The sequence below is a fragment of the Rattus norvegicus genome, chromosome 7, assembly GCF_021556685.1.
Source record: "Rattus norvegicus strain SHRSP/BbbUtx chromosome 7, alternate assembly SHRSP_T2T, whole genome shotgun sequence".
NCBI classification, from domain to species: Eukaryota; Metazoa; Chordata; class Mammalia; order Rodentia; family Muridae; genus Rattus; species Rattus norvegicus.
Window position 1 is genome coordinate 139,653,870 of NC_141540.1, and position 18,007 is coordinate 139,671,876.

The 18,007-nt window shown below is 45.3% G+C and overlaps 1 protein-coding gene across 6 annotated transcripts; it reads right to left on the bottom strand.

The window, feature by feature from the left end:
- Positions 1-786: 786 nt before the first annotated feature.
- Rhebl1 (RHEB like 1) lies at positions 787-4,896 on the bottom strand. 6 transcript variants are annotated; one of them, XM_087557629.1, is made up of 9 exons: positions 4,847-4,896; positions 4,546-4,669; positions 3,892-3,963; positions 3,131-3,198; positions 2,773-2,855; positions 2,627-2,683; positions 2,378-2,425; positions 1,576-1,657; positions 787-1,417 (listed from the first exon to the last, which is right to left on the bottom strand). In XM_087557629.1, the coding sequence occupies exons 2-9, from the start codon at positions 4,595-4,597 to the stop codon at positions 1,328-1,330; spliced, it is 552 nt and encodes a 183-aa protein (XP_087413755.1). In that variant the 5' UTR covers positions 4,598-4,669; positions 4,847-4,896; the 3' UTR covers positions 787-1,327.
- Between the last annotated feature and the right edge of the window lie 13,111 nt (positions 4,897-18,007).

The following is an 18,007-nucleotide window of genomic DNA, read 5'->3' on the forward strand; positions in this document are numbered from 1 at the left end:
ACAGTGCCCAGTACTCATGTTCAGTGGCTTATAATACCTGTATTCTCATGCAAACACGTAATTTAAAAATCGAAGAAGACCTACCGATTACTAGCAAACAGCCATCCTACTGTCACACCCTGAATGAGAAAAACAACATCTTTAACACTAAAAATTACAGCACAGTCCCAAAGGTGTGCGAGGTGCCAAAACATGACCAGATGGATAAAGGAAAAAGAAATGGCTCTTAGAAAGCAGTGTATAGGATCCCTGTGAGTTCCAGGACAGTCAGGACTACACAGAGAAACCCCATGGAGGGTTGGGAGGTAGGAGTATAAAAGGGGGGGGTTAGAGGCACGGGGGTTACTAGAGCACATTCACACCAAGCTCATCCTTTCTCCTCTCAGATTCTTGGGTTATCACACACTTCTAGTCTCTGCCTACACACTCCTTGACATCATTCGAAACGAGGGGACACAGCAAATGTCAAGGTCCCAGGACAACAGCGAGTCAGCATATAGCAATTAGCCACTAGAGGGCAATATATCTGTAGTTAAGGGGATCTTCAGAACCCACAAACTTAGATGGGTGGGGCAGCCCAATAGAACTTGGTGAAGCAAAAATAAACCAAACAAACAAACAAAACAAAACATAGCAAAACAAACAAAAAAGAAACATCAAAATAGATGGAAAGGGAGAGAAGTTATGTCTTAGGGTAGGGTCCTTAGTGAGGAGTAAGACAAGAGGCCATACTAAATACTGAAGCCACCAGTCCTCAGCTCTCCCCAGACAAAAAAGTCAACAACAAAAGATTTCTCAGTTTATTTGGAAATATACAGTTACCCCAGTAGACAGTTCTACTTCTTTTTTTTTTTTTTTTTTTTTTTTGGTTCTTTTTTTCGGAGCTGGGTACCGAACCCAGGACCTTGCGCTTCCTAGGTAAGCGCTCTACCACTGAGCTAAATCCCCAGCCCGGACAGTTCTACTTCTGAACTGCCAAGTGACCAACACCCTTACCCAACCAACACCCAAAATATACCCAGGAGGGCAGATCCTCGGTAATCAATGCCCAAGACTCATCCCAACTGTACAGACTATAAAAATTCGTTTAGGAAAACAAGGAGTTAGAAGCCAGTGTCCCTGAGACGTTTTGCCCCTTTGTAAACATTAACATCCAGGTTACCAGAACCTGGGATGAGTGTGCAAAAATAAGGGTCCCCTACTGTGTGCCCAGAGGAGTAAGGACATAGTTGGCAACCCTAGTACTTAAGTCCTGAGGGTCGACCCCACTGCTGCAGGTTGGTCAATGCCTGTGGCCGAAACAGGGCAGTTATTCCATGCCAAGAGTTCACATAAGACAGCATCGGCGGTCTTGTCCATAAGAATTCTCCACACGGGCAATCTCCTGGATGACTCTGATGAAGATGTCCTGAATTAGCTACAAGGAATAAGATCTGTGGTCCATCGATTGGGTCAGGGCCAATACTACCCAGCCCTGAGGCAAACACAGCACTCCCTCACTGTCCCCACCACCGAGCCTCAAGGAAGGAAGACACTGCTAGCCATGCCACCAAGTATAATCTTTACGTACAGCACCTGATTATCCCGTGCAGATGACTCCATAAATGTTGCACCCCAGGACTCTGCTAGCTTCTTCCCTTCAACTGCCTGCACCTCTCTGGAAGCAGATTTGGAACATAAAGAGAGAAAGCAAAGAAAAACGTCAGCAAGTTCTCTGAAAAATCTTTAGGATTTAGATTCCTTCTGATAATACACACACACACACACACACACACACACACCCCAAGGTTTGAGGAGGTGAGAAGAAAATATATATATAAACAAAAGCACGATACATAAGTATTAATACTGAAATATCAATTATGATAAGATCATCCTTAAGTGACCTTCAAAGTAAGGATGAAAAGCTGGGGGGGGGGCAGCGGATGGACGGATGGACAGGGACAGAGATGGACCAGCTAGGCATGGTGACCCACTGCTACATTCTAGGCTAGCACTATTTAGAAAGCTAGAGGATTGGGAGTTAAAGGATAGCCTGGGCTACATGGTGAAGAAGATCCTGTCTCAAAAAAACAAAAACAAAAACAAAAACAAAAACAAAAAAAAAAAAAAAAACGGGGTTGGGGATTTAGTTCAGCGGAAGAGCACTTGCCTAGCGAGCGCAAGGCCCTGGGTTTGGTCCCCAGCTCCGAAAAAAAAGAAAAAAGAAAAAAAAGAAAAAAAAAAAAAACCAGACAACAACATAAAAAAAAAAAAAAACCAAAAAACCAAGCTGTAAAATTGCTTCAGTCAAGCAGCAGAGCTGGGAAGGACTACATCGTGATGGATCCCTGGTACAGGTCACTTTTCCTTTGCCGAGCAGCAGAGTCTTACGCACCTGTCTGCAGAGAGATCTGCCTTGTTCCCCACAAGCAGCACTGGCAGTCTGGGATGAAAAAGCAGTTACTACAGTTATGCTTGTAAGATCCCCTTCTCCCATCCTCCACGGACCCCATCTACTCCAACTCCATCAAGGCTAGGTGATTCCCCAAACAAGCCAGCCATCATCTACCTCTAGCCTCCTTGAAGAGTTTACCCTTTGGCTTCCTTCCACCCCCTCACGTCTCTATGTCCTAGGGCCACTTACCGAGTTTTACCATGGCCTTCCTGTAGCTTTTGGTACAGGTTCTTAACGATTTGGAAGCTTCAGACATAAGAAACAGAGCTATAGTTTTAGTTCTAGGATTAGACGTTAGTCTTGACGAGCCCCCACTCAGAATCCCAGTCACATACCTGCGCAGGGAGGTAACGTTGTACACAAGCACGTAACCATGGACCCCAATGATGAAGGAATAGGGCAGAATGCTGTACTTATCCTAGAATCAAACAAAAATGTGAGTATTTACACCCATGCCATGCAAACGGCGTAAGCTGGTGGCACAGCAAACGAGTGACTCTCCCTGGGCCATCCCTTGCTCCAGTCTCTTCCATTAAATAAGTTTTTAGGAAGCAGCTCCACTGAGCCTTGCACACTGCTAACAGCTAAATGCTTTTCTTCTCATACTATGTCCCACATGAACCACACACACACCACCAGACTTCTTTATATAGGGCTGAACTATAACATTTGGACACCCTACCACACTGGTACCTGCCCTGCTGTGTCCACTAGATGTAGGTGAAACTCATCTTTGCCAAGAGTCACTGTCTTGCTGTAAGCTGGAAAATCAAACAACAACAACAACAACAACAACAACAACAAAAGCTTCTTGACTGTGAGGTGATTGGTAGTGCCAGTGACGTGTGTTCCTATAGATTCCGGCCCCCAGGAGTGACACACACAGACTTAAGTGTTTTCATCAACACCTGTGGTTCTCATCCTTCCTAATACTGTGACCCTTTAAAACACTCCCTTGTGTTGTGGTGACCCTCAACCATAAAATTACATTTGTTGCTACTTCATAGCTATGGTTTTGCTATGGTTGTGAATCATGATGTATACATATTTTTGGAGATACAGGGTTTCAAAGGGTGTCTCAACCTACAGATTGGGAACCACTGATCCATACTATCCCTGGACAAACCTTGCAAACTCCACTTTCTAGACACTTACAGAACAGGATTCCCAGAACTGATCAAAGGAATATATAAATAAACCAGCCTCTTGGCAAAAAAGAAATCTCAAATTATGGAGTTAGAGAGGGCACCCAATCTATCTAGGTTCTGTTTCCTTCACACTAAAAGAAAATTACTCATGCCAGGCGGTTGTGGCACATTAATCCCAGTATTCCAGAGGCAGAGGCAGGCGGATCTCAGAATTGGTCTACAGAGCTAGTTCTAGGACAGCCAAGGCTACATAAAGAAAGCCTGTTTCCAAACAAACACAGAGGGGGTGGGGGGGATGCTACTCACTATTCTCCACTGTAGGATCGTAGCCTTTCAGGAACTCCCCTTCCACAAATTGATGTGCCAAAGATGTCTTCCCTTTCAGGACCAGAGATCGTTGTAATACAATCATCCACCCACAGTCACACCTTTTGTCCTTTCGGACTGTGGCCAGGACCAAAGAGCACCCCAAATCAGCTTCCTAGGCTGTGGGAGCCCCTCAAGCAGTGCTTTCCCTTGGTCTTTTATTGCCACCATCCTTACGTATAGATTCCACAGCGTTTTAGCTACTCAATGCATTCAGTGACGCCCGCAGGAAACCCTCCCCTCCCCCACCCAACCCTCCCCCACCCCATCTCACCCTTTGGAAAAGATTCCCCAGGATCTCCTTCACCAGGCCAAGGAAACTAAGGACTGTCTACCCTGCGCAGATCCCCACCACGCCTTCAAATACTGATCCCACCCCCACTCCCAGAGTAACGCGGGGATGACTGGTGCAACCACAGCCCGATACACTTTAACCCTTGCGCGCTCCTCTTCCAGCATCCCTCCACCCTTCCATCTCCTGCCAGTAAACCCGATTTCTTCCCAAGCCACATTGGGTCCTCGTGTCACATTTCCGCGACAGCGCGCCTCTTCTGGCCACAAAGCAACGGTGCTCTCGGGAGGGCGGGGACTCACCTACGGAGCGGTACCCCAGGATGGCCACCTTCCTGTAGCGCACTAGCGGCATGACAGGACGCCGCCCCGCGGGGCTCGTCAGAGTGCGGGCTGAGGGAGCCCAAAGATCAGCCGAGGTGCAGGCCTGGGTGGACACGGGGAAGGACAGTAGCTCACCGGAGCTCACCCGGCAAACGCAAGGAAAAACCAAAACAAGCCGCGCGCCCCGGGCAGCCCACGTGATCACAACACAGCGGCTGTACGCAGGGGAGCCCAGCGCGGGGGGGGGGGGGCAGGGGAGGGGACAAGAGGAGCGGGATACCTAGCCGGGCGGCTCCCGGCTCCGCCCCACATGCTGCTCCCCATTGGTCTATTAGAATGGGGGAGGGCGGAGTCACCCACAGGGAGGGAAGGGTGGGCCTCACGTGGAGCGGGATCTTTGGGAGCTGCACATGCGTAGACGTGAGCCTGTTCATTCATAAAGAAAGAGAAAGGAACTCGGGGTCCTAGAGGACCTTGCTGCGGAGCCAACGAAGATGTGAATTTCAGGTGGAAAACACCTGTTGTGAAAGTACAAAAAAAAAAAAGGAAAATATCTGTTGTGGTTGGGCTGGAGTGTTTGTTTTTGAGACAGGGTCTTACTGGTGTAACCTGGCTGGCCTACAGCTCTCACTGGAAACTATGCTGGGCTTCAAACTCACAGGGATCCACTTGCCTCCTCCTCCCCAGTACTGGATCAAAGGGTGCACCACTACACGTGGCTTCGTGGCTTCGAGCTGGAGGTTTTGTTGAAAAGATTCTAGGCCTCTGAAGCACGAATTTAATCCCAGCATTCTGGAGGCAGACAAGCGAATCTCAAGAGTTTGAGGCCAACCAGATCAACAGAGTGAGTTTCAGGACAACCAGGGATACACAGAGAAACCCATTCTCAGGAGGGGTTGGGGGTGGGGTATGGGATTTTAGGTCTCTGTTTTCACAGAACTGGAGTTCTTGTTCTTGGGGAAATTTCTTTAGTGTGTGTGTGCAGTCTCAGGTTTCCTTATCATACCAGGGACATTCACATATTCAACAAATACTGAGGCAGGAGGATGCTGTGACTTTGAGATCCGCCTGGGCTATACACGATCAAGCCATCCAAGACCTTGGGGGGGGGGGGGGAAGGAAAAGAAAAGCCTTGGTCTTTAATCGGAGGATTTAAGAGGCGAAGACAGGAAGGTCAGGAGTTCAAATTCATTATGGCCTCAGCTACATGGTGAGCTTGAGCCCAAGAGACCCTGCCTTAGAAAAAGAAATTTGCGCATATTCGACATGCTCTGGACAAGACACTGGTAGGTTTGCTCAAAGAGATAAGCGCGTGCACACACACACACACACACACACACACACACACACACAACCTTAGGGAGACAAGTATGTCATGGACAGCTTCAAATTAATCAGTGGTTTTTTTCATCCCTTTGAGGTAGAACTGAGGAGGTCGGTCACTGGTGGAGAGTGGTCTTGAGGTTCTGGTTCACTCTGGACCCTTCCTATCTGCCTAGTTTTGTTTGCTGTCGGCCGAGAAGAAGCTCCTCCATCACATGCTCCCACTATCCATGAGACTTCGTCATGGCGGGCACAAACTTAGAGCCCAGTGATCATAGACTAACCATGTGCAATTCTGAGCCAAAAAGAAAACTCTCCAGGGGGATGGAGAGATGGCTCAGTGGTTAAGAGCACTGACTGCTCTTCCAGAGGTCCTGAGTTCAAATCCCAGCAACCACATGGTGGCTCACAACCATCCGTAAGGGGATTCGATGCCCTCTTCTGGTGTGTCTGAAGACAGCTACAGTATAGTCACATACATAAATTTTTAAAAAAGAAAGAAAGAAACCTCTCCCCCCTTGAAGTGTATTGTTCTCAATACACTTTTTGGACACAGCAATACAAAATTCTGACTAACACTATGCTTCCTAGGACGTCTTTGTTTTCCACAGCTAAGAATTCACCTCCTCCTTGGTGTATAAGAAGTGTCCTTATCATCTTTTGCGGATTTAGCTCAGCAGTAGAGCACTAGAGGCCCTGGTTTCGGTCCCCAGCTCCAAAGGGGAAAAAAAAAAAAGAAGTGTCCTTGTCATCATGAACAACACCACTGGCAGTGGTGGGCACACCTTTAATTTCAGGACTCAGCAAGCAGAGGCAGGCAGGTCTCTGAATTCAAGCCCAGCCTGGTCTACAGAGCAAGTTCCAGGACAGCCAGGGCTATACAGAGAAACCCTGTCTTGAGAAAATAATAATAATAATAATAATAATAATAATAATAATAATAATAACAACAACAATAATAATAGTAATAATCAACATTACTTAGTGGCTTTGGCTTAACAATATGGAGTTTGGGGAGATTTTTATTCTTTTTGCATTTTGTTGTTGTTTGAGTTGGGTTTGGGTTTTTTGAGACAGGATCTCTCTACTACATAACTCTGACTTTTCCTGGAATAGGTTGGCCTTGAACTCACAGAGATCTGCCTGCCTCTGCCTCCCTGTGCTAAGATAAAGGTGATCGCCACAAGACTGGCTTTCTTGCCTTTTTTTTCTTCCCTTCCCTTCCCTTCCCTTTCCTTTTCTTGAGACACTGTCTCACTATGTATCCCTGGCTGGCCTAGAGAACTCTTTGTCATAGATACTAACTAGCCTTGAACACACAGAGATGCACCTGCTTCTCCTTCCAACTGCTGGCCCAGAAAAACAGTGTGTTCTCTGGGATCCGAGGGCTCAATTAGCTGCTCTCTTGTTTCCTGTCTTCTATTTGTTCCTGGGGTTGGCGTCTCAACGGAAGTAGAAAGTCCAGAAGGACCTTGAGTATCTGGGCCTGTGTGCTGAGTATTGGCTGAGTCTGACTCCTCTCTGTCTCTGCCCCTCCCCCACTCCCTTCATGTGTTTTTCGTCAATGAGTGATGGAGCCTGAACTTTCCTACAAGGATGTAGAAGGCCATAGGAAGGGAAGGGCCTCTTGGGCTTTGGGCCCTGGAAGTGGCAAATCCTTGATAGAGGAATCAAGAAGAAGGAAAGTGTTCAATCCTCGGACACACAGCCACAACTTATAAAATAGCACAAGTTCCCAACCTGCCTGAACTACCTAATGAGACCTTGCCTCACAAAAATAATGAACAGCTTGGGACAGCCAGCCTCCGACTGTCAAGGATGAGCCTGAACTTTATTTATTTATTTTTAAGGTTTATTTATTTAGTAATGTGAGTACCCTGTTGCTATCTTTAGACACACCAGAAGGAGGCATTGGATCCCATTACAGATGGTTGTGAGCCACCATGTGGTTGCTGGGATTTGAACTCAGGACCTCTGGAAGACTCTTACCCACTGAGCCTTATCTCCAGCCCTAATTATTATTTTTTTTTAATGAGTCCGGGTGTATTATCTACATATGATCCCCCGGAACTGGATTTTCACAGTTGTGAGCTGCCATGCGGGTGCTTGGAAATAGACCTACTGAACTTGGAATCCTCCTGCCTCGGACTCCAGAAAGCTGGAAGGATCCATGTTGCTGGTGATTGAATCCTGGGCTTTAAGCCATGTGAACTCCAGTCCACATTCATGGCTGTTGTAGCCTGGAGACGATTCCGTGGCTCTCATTCCATCTCCATTGCTGCCCGGTGTCTTAAGGAGAAACCGATTATCTGCAGCCCCACCCTTTCTCCTTATACGCCACTCTTTTTTTTTTTTTATTTACTTATTTAATATATATGAGTACACTGTAGCTGCCTTCACACACACCAGATCTCATTACAGATGGTTGTGAGCCACCATGTGGTTGCTGGGAATTGAACTCAGGACCTCTGGAAGAGCAGTCAGTGCTCTTAACCACTGAGCCATTTCTCCGGCCCCTATACTCCACTCTTAACTTCTTAGCTCCAACCCAAGCGAGTCTCCATTCAGGAATATTTCTTCTTCCAAGAGTCAGGGTTTCTCTGTGTAGCCCTGGCTGTCCTAAAACTCCCTTCATAGACCGGGCTGGGCTGGCCACGAACTCAAGAGATCCTCCTGCCTCCACCTTCCCAGTGCCGGGATAGAGTCCTATGCCACTGCACTTGGCTATTTGGTTTTACCAGAGGTGGCATGTCTCTTCTAACCAAGTTTAATTTTAATTGAACTCAAATTTAATTTTGACAGCATCGTGGTTTATTGGCAGCCTATACTATTTATTTAAAATAGTTTTACCATATAGCCAATGCTGGCCACAAACTGAAAATCCTCTTGTCTCAGGCTCCCAGTTGCTAAGATCAGAGTTTTAAGCCACCACACCTGGCATCAAGTGATTTTTTTTTTTTTTTAAGATTTTGGAGACAGTAGTTCTCTATACTCCTGGCTGTCCTAGAACTTCCTTTGTAGACCAGACTAAACTTGACCTCAAAGAGATCTGCCTGCATCTGCCTCCTGGGTGCTGGGATTAAAGGCCTGAGGGTGATTCTTATTAAATTATTCATTTATGTCTTTTTTTTGAGGGGTGTAGGTGGTAGAGATGGATCAGCAGTTAAAATTGCATTCTGTTCTTCCTAAGGATCTGAGTTATATTCCTAACACCCATGTCAGTCACTTTCTGCGACCCCAGTTTCAGATGCTATCTTCTGGTCCTCCTGGTACCCAAACACTCATGGCCCCATACATCCAGGGACACAGATATATACATATAACCAAAAATTAAATTAAATATTGGCTGGACATAGTGGCACATGCCTTTAGTCCCTGGGATTCAGGAGATAGAGTCAGAAGGGTCCCTGTGACTTTGAGGTCTGTATATTGAGTTCCAGGATACCTAGAACAACATAGAGAGATCCTGTCTCAAATAAAACAAAACAAATATAGATAAAATTGTGTGTGTGTGTGTGTGTGTGTGTGTGTGTGTGTGTTTGTGTGTTCACAGGGGTGGTGCATGTGTGTGTGGAGGCCAAATATCGATCTATTCATCTTGGGTATCATGTTTTATTTGTAGTTACTTTTTATTATCATAGTGTTGTTGTTGTTGTTTTATTTGTATTGGGGAAGGGCACTCACATAAAGGTCAAAGACACATGTTGTCGGATCTGCTTTCTCCCTTCATCTTCATGTAGTTTCCTTGGAGTGAACTCAGGTTGCCAGGCTTTGGAGGCCATTTCCTCACTGAGCTGCCTCAACAGCCCTGCCTTTTCCATTAGGGTCTCTCCATAGGACGTAGGGGTGGTTTGGGTAGCAGGACTAGGTGAGGTTCTCTGCTGCCCATGAACCCTGGGATTCTCTCTGTGCCACTTCTCCAGGGCTGGGACTTCATGAGCAGGACAGGACGGGCAGCTTTTCACATGGCACTGGGTCAGACCCCAGCACTCATATTTGCATGGCTGCTGCTTACTGAGCTCTCTTCACAGCTCCTACTGATGCTATATTGATTGTATTTTTGTTTGTTTGAGAATTGGTTTTAAACTCTGGATTCTCCACCTCCCGTGTGTGTGTGTGTGTGTGTGTGTGTGTGTGTGTGTGTGTGTGTAGTAATGGTGGGGTAGTCTTGAGAATTGTTCATGGGGCCCACACATTCTAGGCAACTCTGCACTACCAAGACTGAATTATCGTCCCTATGCATTTTTTTCTTTTTTTTTTTCCTTTTTTTTTTTCCTTTTTTTTTTTTTTTTTCAGAGCTGGGGACCGAACCCAGGGCCTTGTGCTTGCTAGGCAAGCGCTCTACCACTGAGCTAAATCCCCAACCCCGTCCCTATGCATTTTTAAACTTTATATTTCAAGGGGCTTGCTGACATGGCCCAGCAGTTAAATGCACTTTCTGGTCTTCAAGGGGACTCTGGTTCAGTTTCTAGCACCCACATGCAGCTGACAACCATCTGTAACCACAGTACCGTGGGATCTGATGCTATCCTCTGGCCCCTGGCACACCAGGCACTCACATGCTGTACACTCATGCATCCAGGCAGAACACTTATACACATAAAATTAAAATAGTAAACCTTGAGCTGGAGAGATGGCTCAGTGGTTAAGAGCACTGACTACTCTTCCTAGAGGTCCTGAGTTCAAATCCCAGAAACCACATGGTGGCTCACAAGCATCTGTAATGGGATATGATGCCCTCTTCTGTTATGACTGAAGACAGCTACAGTGTACTTTTTTTTTTTTTCTTTTTTTCAGAGCTGGGGACCGAACCCAGGGCCTTGTGCTTGCTAGGCAAGCGCTCTACCACTGAGCTAAATCCCCAACCCCAAGTTTATATTTTGAATCAGGGTCATACTAAGTTAACCAGGCTGGCTGGTCTTGAACTTACAGCCCCAAGGTGCATGAGCCATGATTCCCTGGATTCAGCCTCCTGAGCAGGGCCATTAACTATTATACCTGGTTCTATGACAGCAGAGAGAGCAGGCATGCCGCCACATTGGGACTCAAACAAAGCTTAGGACCTTTAAAAGCTCAAGTTTGATTGTACCACCCCCCCAATCTAAAATTTAATTGTATTAATATATCTACTCAAATCACTTCATTTTAAAAATCTCCTGAGTATTGCAGCAGACACTTGTAGTCCCTGCTATTAGAGTTGAGGCAGGGGTGTTGCATTAATGCCCAGGTGGAGCCGGGTGCTCACGGCTGGCAGGAAAGCAAGACATCATCAACCAGAAAGGTGGACAGGGAGATGTCCTTACTACAGCACAAAACCTATCAGTAATGGCGGGCCCTGATAAGTATTTGCAGCAAAGAGAAGCAAGTCTCTGGATCTGATCTTTCCCCGTGTGCTAATTCACCTTTTTTTGTTTAAATTGTTTAATTATTTAATTGTTTAAATCTTTTTTTAAAAAAAAAGATTTATTTTATGTATATAAGTACACTGTAGCTGTCTTCAAACACACCAAAAGAGGGCATCGGATCCCATTACAGATGGGTGTGAGCCACCATGTGGGTGCTGGGAATTGAACTCAGGACCTCTAGCTCTTCACCACTGAGCTATCTCTCCAGCTCCCTAATTTTTAAATCTTATAGCATCTGTTATCCAGCCTCCCGGGAGCACCTTACCATATCCTCAAGCACCCCAAACAAAGTGATTTCCTTAAGGACACGACTGTTGGGTAAAAGCCTAAAAGTACAGAATAAACGGACAAACAAGCAGGGCGGGGTGATAGAGGTGGCCGCTGTATCTGTGCGTGCCTTTATTCCGGCACTGACTGAGGAGACAGAGGCAGGCAGGCAGATCTCAGGCTACACAGAGAAACATTGTTTCAAAAACAACATCAAGGAACCAAAAAGTATAACAGTACATACAGCTCTATTGTTTTCAGACGTGCAGTCTCCTTCCCATGAGAAGCAACCGGTTTAAAAGTGAGGACCTCCAGCATGACACGGGTTCTCCCCAAGACACTGCCAACAATTTCTAAGACTTAGCTTGGTCTTTGAAAGAAACAGAAACCCAATCTACCTTCTCATCCTACCAATGTCTTCACCACTAGACTTTGTCACTGAAAACGGAACTCCATTCTTACTCCATATGCTGAAATACTCCATTCCTATCCGTTTATAAGAGGGAGGGAGGGGTTGGGGATTTAGCTCAGTGGTAGAGCGCTTGCCTAGCAAGCACAAGGCCCTGGGTTCGGTCCCCAGCTCTGGAAAAAAAAAAAAAAAAAAAAAAAGAAAAGAAAAGAATAAGAGGGAGGGAAAGAGGAGGCTGTGTGTAGGAGTCAGACTCATGCAATGCTTCCTATCCAGGTCCAAGGGTATTGGGCCAGCGGTGCCAGGGAGAAGTAGGTAGGAAACTTAGCTCATTTAGTTTAAAAAAAAAAAATCCATAATAAGGTTCTAGGTGGTTTTAAGCCCGGCATGATGCTGCACACTTTCAATGCCAACAGAGGCAGGAGGGTATCTGTGAGTTCAAGACCAGGTTGGTCTCTATAGTGAGTTCCAGGAGAGCAGAACTGCCAATGAGACCCTGTCTCAAGAAAACAAAAGCTCTGAGACTCGGCAGGCTAGCCCAGGAGTATAACAAGGAAGGGATGTGCCGTGTGGTGGATATGAGATTAATCTCAGCTGCTGCAGCTGCTGAGGACTTAAGCACCTGTCCCCTGGGCAGCTGCAGTCTCCAGCTGCAGTCTCCAGGCCTGGCTGCTAGGGTGGCAGCTCTGTCTTAGCCAGTAGCCATCAGCTCCAACAAGGCCAAGGTTCTCCTCAGAGAACCGCTTGAAAGCAACAGGGAACAGCAGAGAACGTGTCCCTACTTCTAAAGAGTTCGTTTGCACAACTGTATACTTAGGGTATAGGGAGACAGATTAAGAGACAGTTTGGACTTGGGTTTCCAAAGCAGCAAAGACCTTGCATCCTGCTCTGTTCTCAGCCCAGCCTGGTGTCACTTCCACCTGTTTTCATAGCATGAGAGTGGGAACATTTCCTACTCGTGGCTGAAGCTCCAGCCTGGAAACTCAGACTTTCAGATGAGAAAAATCTATCTAGAGATGAAGAGATGAGGACACTTCAAAAGCCCTGTCTGATGCCGAATTCTAATTTAATTTAATTTAATGGGTGTTTCGCCTGCAAGGGTACCACTTGCATGCCTGGTGGAAGTGGGGACCAGAAGATGTCAGATCCCCTGGAACTAAACTTACAGACAATTGTGTGCTGGAATCCAGCTGAGTCCTCAACAAAAGCTACAAATTCTGTTAGCCACTGAGCCATCTCTCCAGCTCCCAGATTCTCATTTATTTGTTTGGTTTTGGAGACACGGTTTTTCCATAGAACCCTGAATATCGTGGATTGAGGGTATGTGCCACCACACTTGGCTCGTGGCCTTTTTTCTACAGACAGCTGCCTCAGTTTCCCCACCTGAGAGGAAAGCTCCTCTGATAAGCACAGCTCACAAAAATATCGTTAGAGATCCAGACAGGGATTCTTAATGAAAATGCTCATTTTCTTTCCCTATTTTCTTTTTTCTTCCTTTTGTTTGTCCTTTTTGGGGGGGGTGTTCCTTTTCTTTTGTTTTGATGATTTGGGGGTCTGGAGAGATGGTTCAGAGGATAAGACCACCGACTGCTCTTCCAGAGGACAGGGCTCAGTTTCCAGCACCCACATGGTAGCTCACAACTTTCTGTAACTCCTCCTCTTCCAGGGAGACGTATATGCAGGCAAAACACCAATGAACTAAATAAAATACAAATAAATTATATGAAAGAGAGATGATAATTTTCATGAATTTTTTTGTTTTATTTAAAGGTTTTACTTTTAGGTTTTAATGTTTTAGTGGTGTGTGTGTGTGTGTGTGTGTGTGTGTGTGTGTGTGTGTGTGTACATGGATGCACTGTCTGCAGAGGCCAGCAGAGGACATTGGACATTTGGATCCCCTGAAGTTGGAGCTTCAAGTCGTTGTCAGCAGCCCCTAATATGGTCCCTGGAAATCAAACTCTAGTTCTCTGGAAGAGTAGTGGGCGCTGAGGTCAGAGGTCACTCTACAACTCACAATGTAGCCAAAGCTGACCCAGAGCTCTGCTCTTCCAGCTTCTGTCTTCTGAGTGCAGGATTGTGGGTGTGGGCCCTCACCTCCAGCAAAAGAGAGGACTATTTTTATTAAGTAAAGTCTTTGCCTTATTTCTGATCTCTTCCTAAAGATTGGAAGTCTCTATTTCTTGACTACCATAGTCAAACATCACAGACATGTGATAGCTTGAGTCTGTGCTCCTAACACTAAAGAGACACACACTGTGTTGGGTTGGAGAGATGGCTCAGTGGTTGAGAACACTGACTGCTCTTCCAGAGGTCCTGAGTTCAATTCCCCGTAACCACATGGTGGCTCACAACCATCTGTAATGAGATCTGATGCCCTCTTCTGGTGTGTCTGAAGACAGCAACAGTGTACTAATATATAATAAATAAATAAATCTTAAAAAAAAAGACAAAATGGCTCATTTAGAGAGAGAGAGAGAGTACTGTGTGAGAGTGATGTCTGCCTGCCTTAAAAAGTGAGCACCAGGCCAGCCTGGACTGCAGAATGAGAGTCTCCGTAATGGTAATGGTAATGGTAACACATCATTACCATAACTAGAGTTTGGGAGACCAGCATCAACATTCTTCCCAATTAAGGGTTTTAGACAGAGCCTTCCCATATGTTCTCACATGTGGTTCTTCCCCAAGACTTAGGAGGGGCAGAGGGCTGGCTCAATGGCTAAGGGCATTTGCTGCTTTTACAGAGGACCTGGGTTTGGTTCCCAGCCCCAACACAGCGACTCTCAACTGTTGGTAACTTCAGTTTAATGGGAATAATGCCCTCTTCTGGCCTATAGAAGAACTACACTCACTCGCTAGACTTACACACTTGTAGTCAAAATACCTATTCACAAATACTAAAAATAAATAAAAATAACGAATGTTTAAAAGGTGTATGAGAGGTGGGATGTTTTGATATTTCTTCTTTAAAGTGGTCTAGTCCTATAGCATTGGGACACCACCCGTACTTCAAACTTTAGTTAACTTTTTGGTTTGCTGTTTGCTTGTTTTTTGTTTTTTTTGTTTTTTTGTTTTTTTTGTTTTTTGTTTTTTTTGTTTTTTTTTGTTTTCAGACAGGGTATCATGTAGTCTAGGATGGCCTCCATGAAGAAACTTAGACTCCCAAGACTGTAGGAATGAATCACCTGTTTTTTTTTTTTTTTTTTTTTTTTGGTTTTTTTTTTTTAAGACAGGATCTTCTGTCTTACTGTGTTGCCCCTGGTGACCTTGCCCTCACTATGTAGACCAGGCTGTCCTTGAACTCACATTGGTCTATCTGCTGACATAGTGACCTCATAGCCAACTTTTTTTTTAATTTTATAAACATTTATTATGTATAAGTACATTGTAGCTGTCTCCAGACACACCAGAAGAGGGCATCAGATCTCATTACAGATGGTTGTGAGCCACCATGTGGTTGCTGGGAATTGAACTCAGGACCTTTGGAAGAGCAGTCAGTGCTCTTAACCACTGAGCCATCTCTCCAGCCCCATAGCCAACTTTTTAAAAATTGAAACAGGGTCTCATTCTATAGGCCAGGGGTGGCCTGCAACTCACAATGTAATCAGAGTGCTCTTGACCAGTAAGTCATCTCTTTTCTCAACTTGCTGAATGCTGGTTGCAGCCGTGGGTCACTGACCCACCTCAGTTCACCTTAATTACTTCTTCTGAAACCCTGTGTGTTCAGTACATTGCAGAGCTCTGTCCGAAAAGAACTGTGCTGCTGACTCAAAGCCAGAGCTTTGCCCACATTAGGCATGTGTGCCACCACTGAATCTGTCCTTTTCTCTCTTACCCTTTTCCTCACCGGTTCTAGCCTGCTGGAAACCTGAACACTGTGTATTTCTTTTACTGGATGGCTATGTTATTTTAATTAAGGAGGCAAGACACTTAATGTAGAAGAAAAAAGTAGGCAATGTTAATAGCATATAAGGGGACTGGAGAGATGGCTCGGTGGTTAAGAGAACAGCATTTAAGTTGCTTTTATTGTGATGCTATGAGGATTCAATGGGAATTTGCAGAGCATGCTAGAACAGGGCCTATTGTGTACTGAGTTTTCAGAAATATAAGCTATATATATATATATATAACTTACTTTTATTTTTATTAGTCTCTTGTCTGTATGTATGTCTGTGTGAGGGTGTTGGATCTCTAGAACTGGAGTTAGAGACAGGTTGAGCTGTCATGTGGGTGCTGGGAATTGAACCTGGGTTCTCTGGGAGAGCAGCCAGTGCTCCTAAACACCGAACCATCTCTCCAGCCACACACCCCACTGACCAGTGTCTACTGTCAAATATCCTCCCTGACGCCAAGCTCTTGCCTGAGATACCCTTTCCAGTCTTGACCGCCTACACACCCCTCAAAAACGCCATTTCAGCTCCCCCCTATTCATAAGGCCCTCTATACTGACATGGTATATTCTGACAATTGGCTTGCCCCTAGATAATAATATTGCTTTAAGTAGTATAATATTCCTAAGCCTAGGAATTTATACATTAATGGCTACTTTTCCAAGAAAACAGTTTCTTGATCGTTTGTGTATGGTGTTTTATACCATAAGTGGTCAGCAATTCTTGTTTAAAAAAAAAAAAAGATGGATTTAAAGTGACCCAAACCTTTAAGTAGTGGCTTTAACTCTGATGACCCTGTATGTAGAGGTCTTGTCAGGGTTATCACAAATTGTTCTGAAATTCTCAAAAGAGAGTCAGTTTTCTGTTCTTAACTTCTGAGCTGGGATTGGGGATTTACTCAGTGGTAGAGCGATTGCCTAATAAGCACAAGGTCGTGGGTTTGGTCCTCAGCTCCGGAAATAAAAATTAAGACAAAATAAGTTTTGAGCCATCTCTCTAGCCAAAAGTCATTTGTTTGTTTGTTTGTTTTATATCTTTGTGTTGAAAGGTTGTTTCTGACACTTGGTCTCTCTGTTTAGTCCTAGCTGGCCTGGTGCACTTTTTTTTTTTTTTTTTTCCGGAGCTGGGGACCGAACCCAGGGCCTTGTGCTTGCTAGGCAAACGCTCTACCACTGAGCTAAATCCCCGACCCCAGGTGCACTCTTTATAGATTAGATCAGCCTCAGATTCACAGAGACCAAGCTGCCTCTGTCTTCCAAGAGTGGGGATTAAAAGTGGGCACCACCAGGCCAGAGTGCCTAGTATTTGTACTTCTTCTTTTTCTTCCTTTTTTTTAAAAAGATTTATTTGTTTATTATATAAGTACACTGTAGCTGTCTTCAGACACATCAGAAGAGGGCATAGGATCCCATCACAGATGGTTGTGAGCCACCATGTGGTTGCTGGGATTTGAACTCAAGACCTCTGGAAGAGCAGCCAGTGCTCCCAACCACTGAGCCATCTCTCCAGCCCTTCTTTTTCTTTTTTAATATGGCTCTTTGAGATGGGGTATCTCTGTAGCCCTGGCTGTTCAGGAACTCACTCTGGAGACCAGGCTGGCCTGAACTCAGGGATCTCCCTACCTCTGCCTCTCAAGTGCAGGGATTAAATGTGTGCACCATCATGTTTCTCGAAATTATTCTTTTATCCTAAAACAAATCCAATCCCAATGTTCTGGAAACTGAAACAGGAATATTATGAGCTCAAGGGCAGACTGAATCTCAAAATAAATAAACAAATAAATAAATCCGATTTGTCATGTTGCGTCTGATTTTAAATATTAAGATTTATTTGTGGCAGGGCTTTACTAAGTAGCCCAGGCTGCCCTTGAACTCAAGACATTCCTCCTTTCTTCGCCCAGCTTGAAAAAACAAAACAAAATTCAGCCCTGAAATGCGTAGGCTGACAACGCTTTCAGTGGAATCTTAGAAAGTAGACAGCAGAGAGCAACAACAGCAGTGAGAGAGGAATGTGAAGCCAGTGTGCTCGGTTCCTGGGTTGAGAACAGTTGCTGCTGTTTGAAGGTGCGGGCAGCCAAGTTAAGTGTGCTCATCTGTGGCCAGCACGTGGTGCATTTACCTGTTTACAGACTTTTCACATAGCTGGGAGGG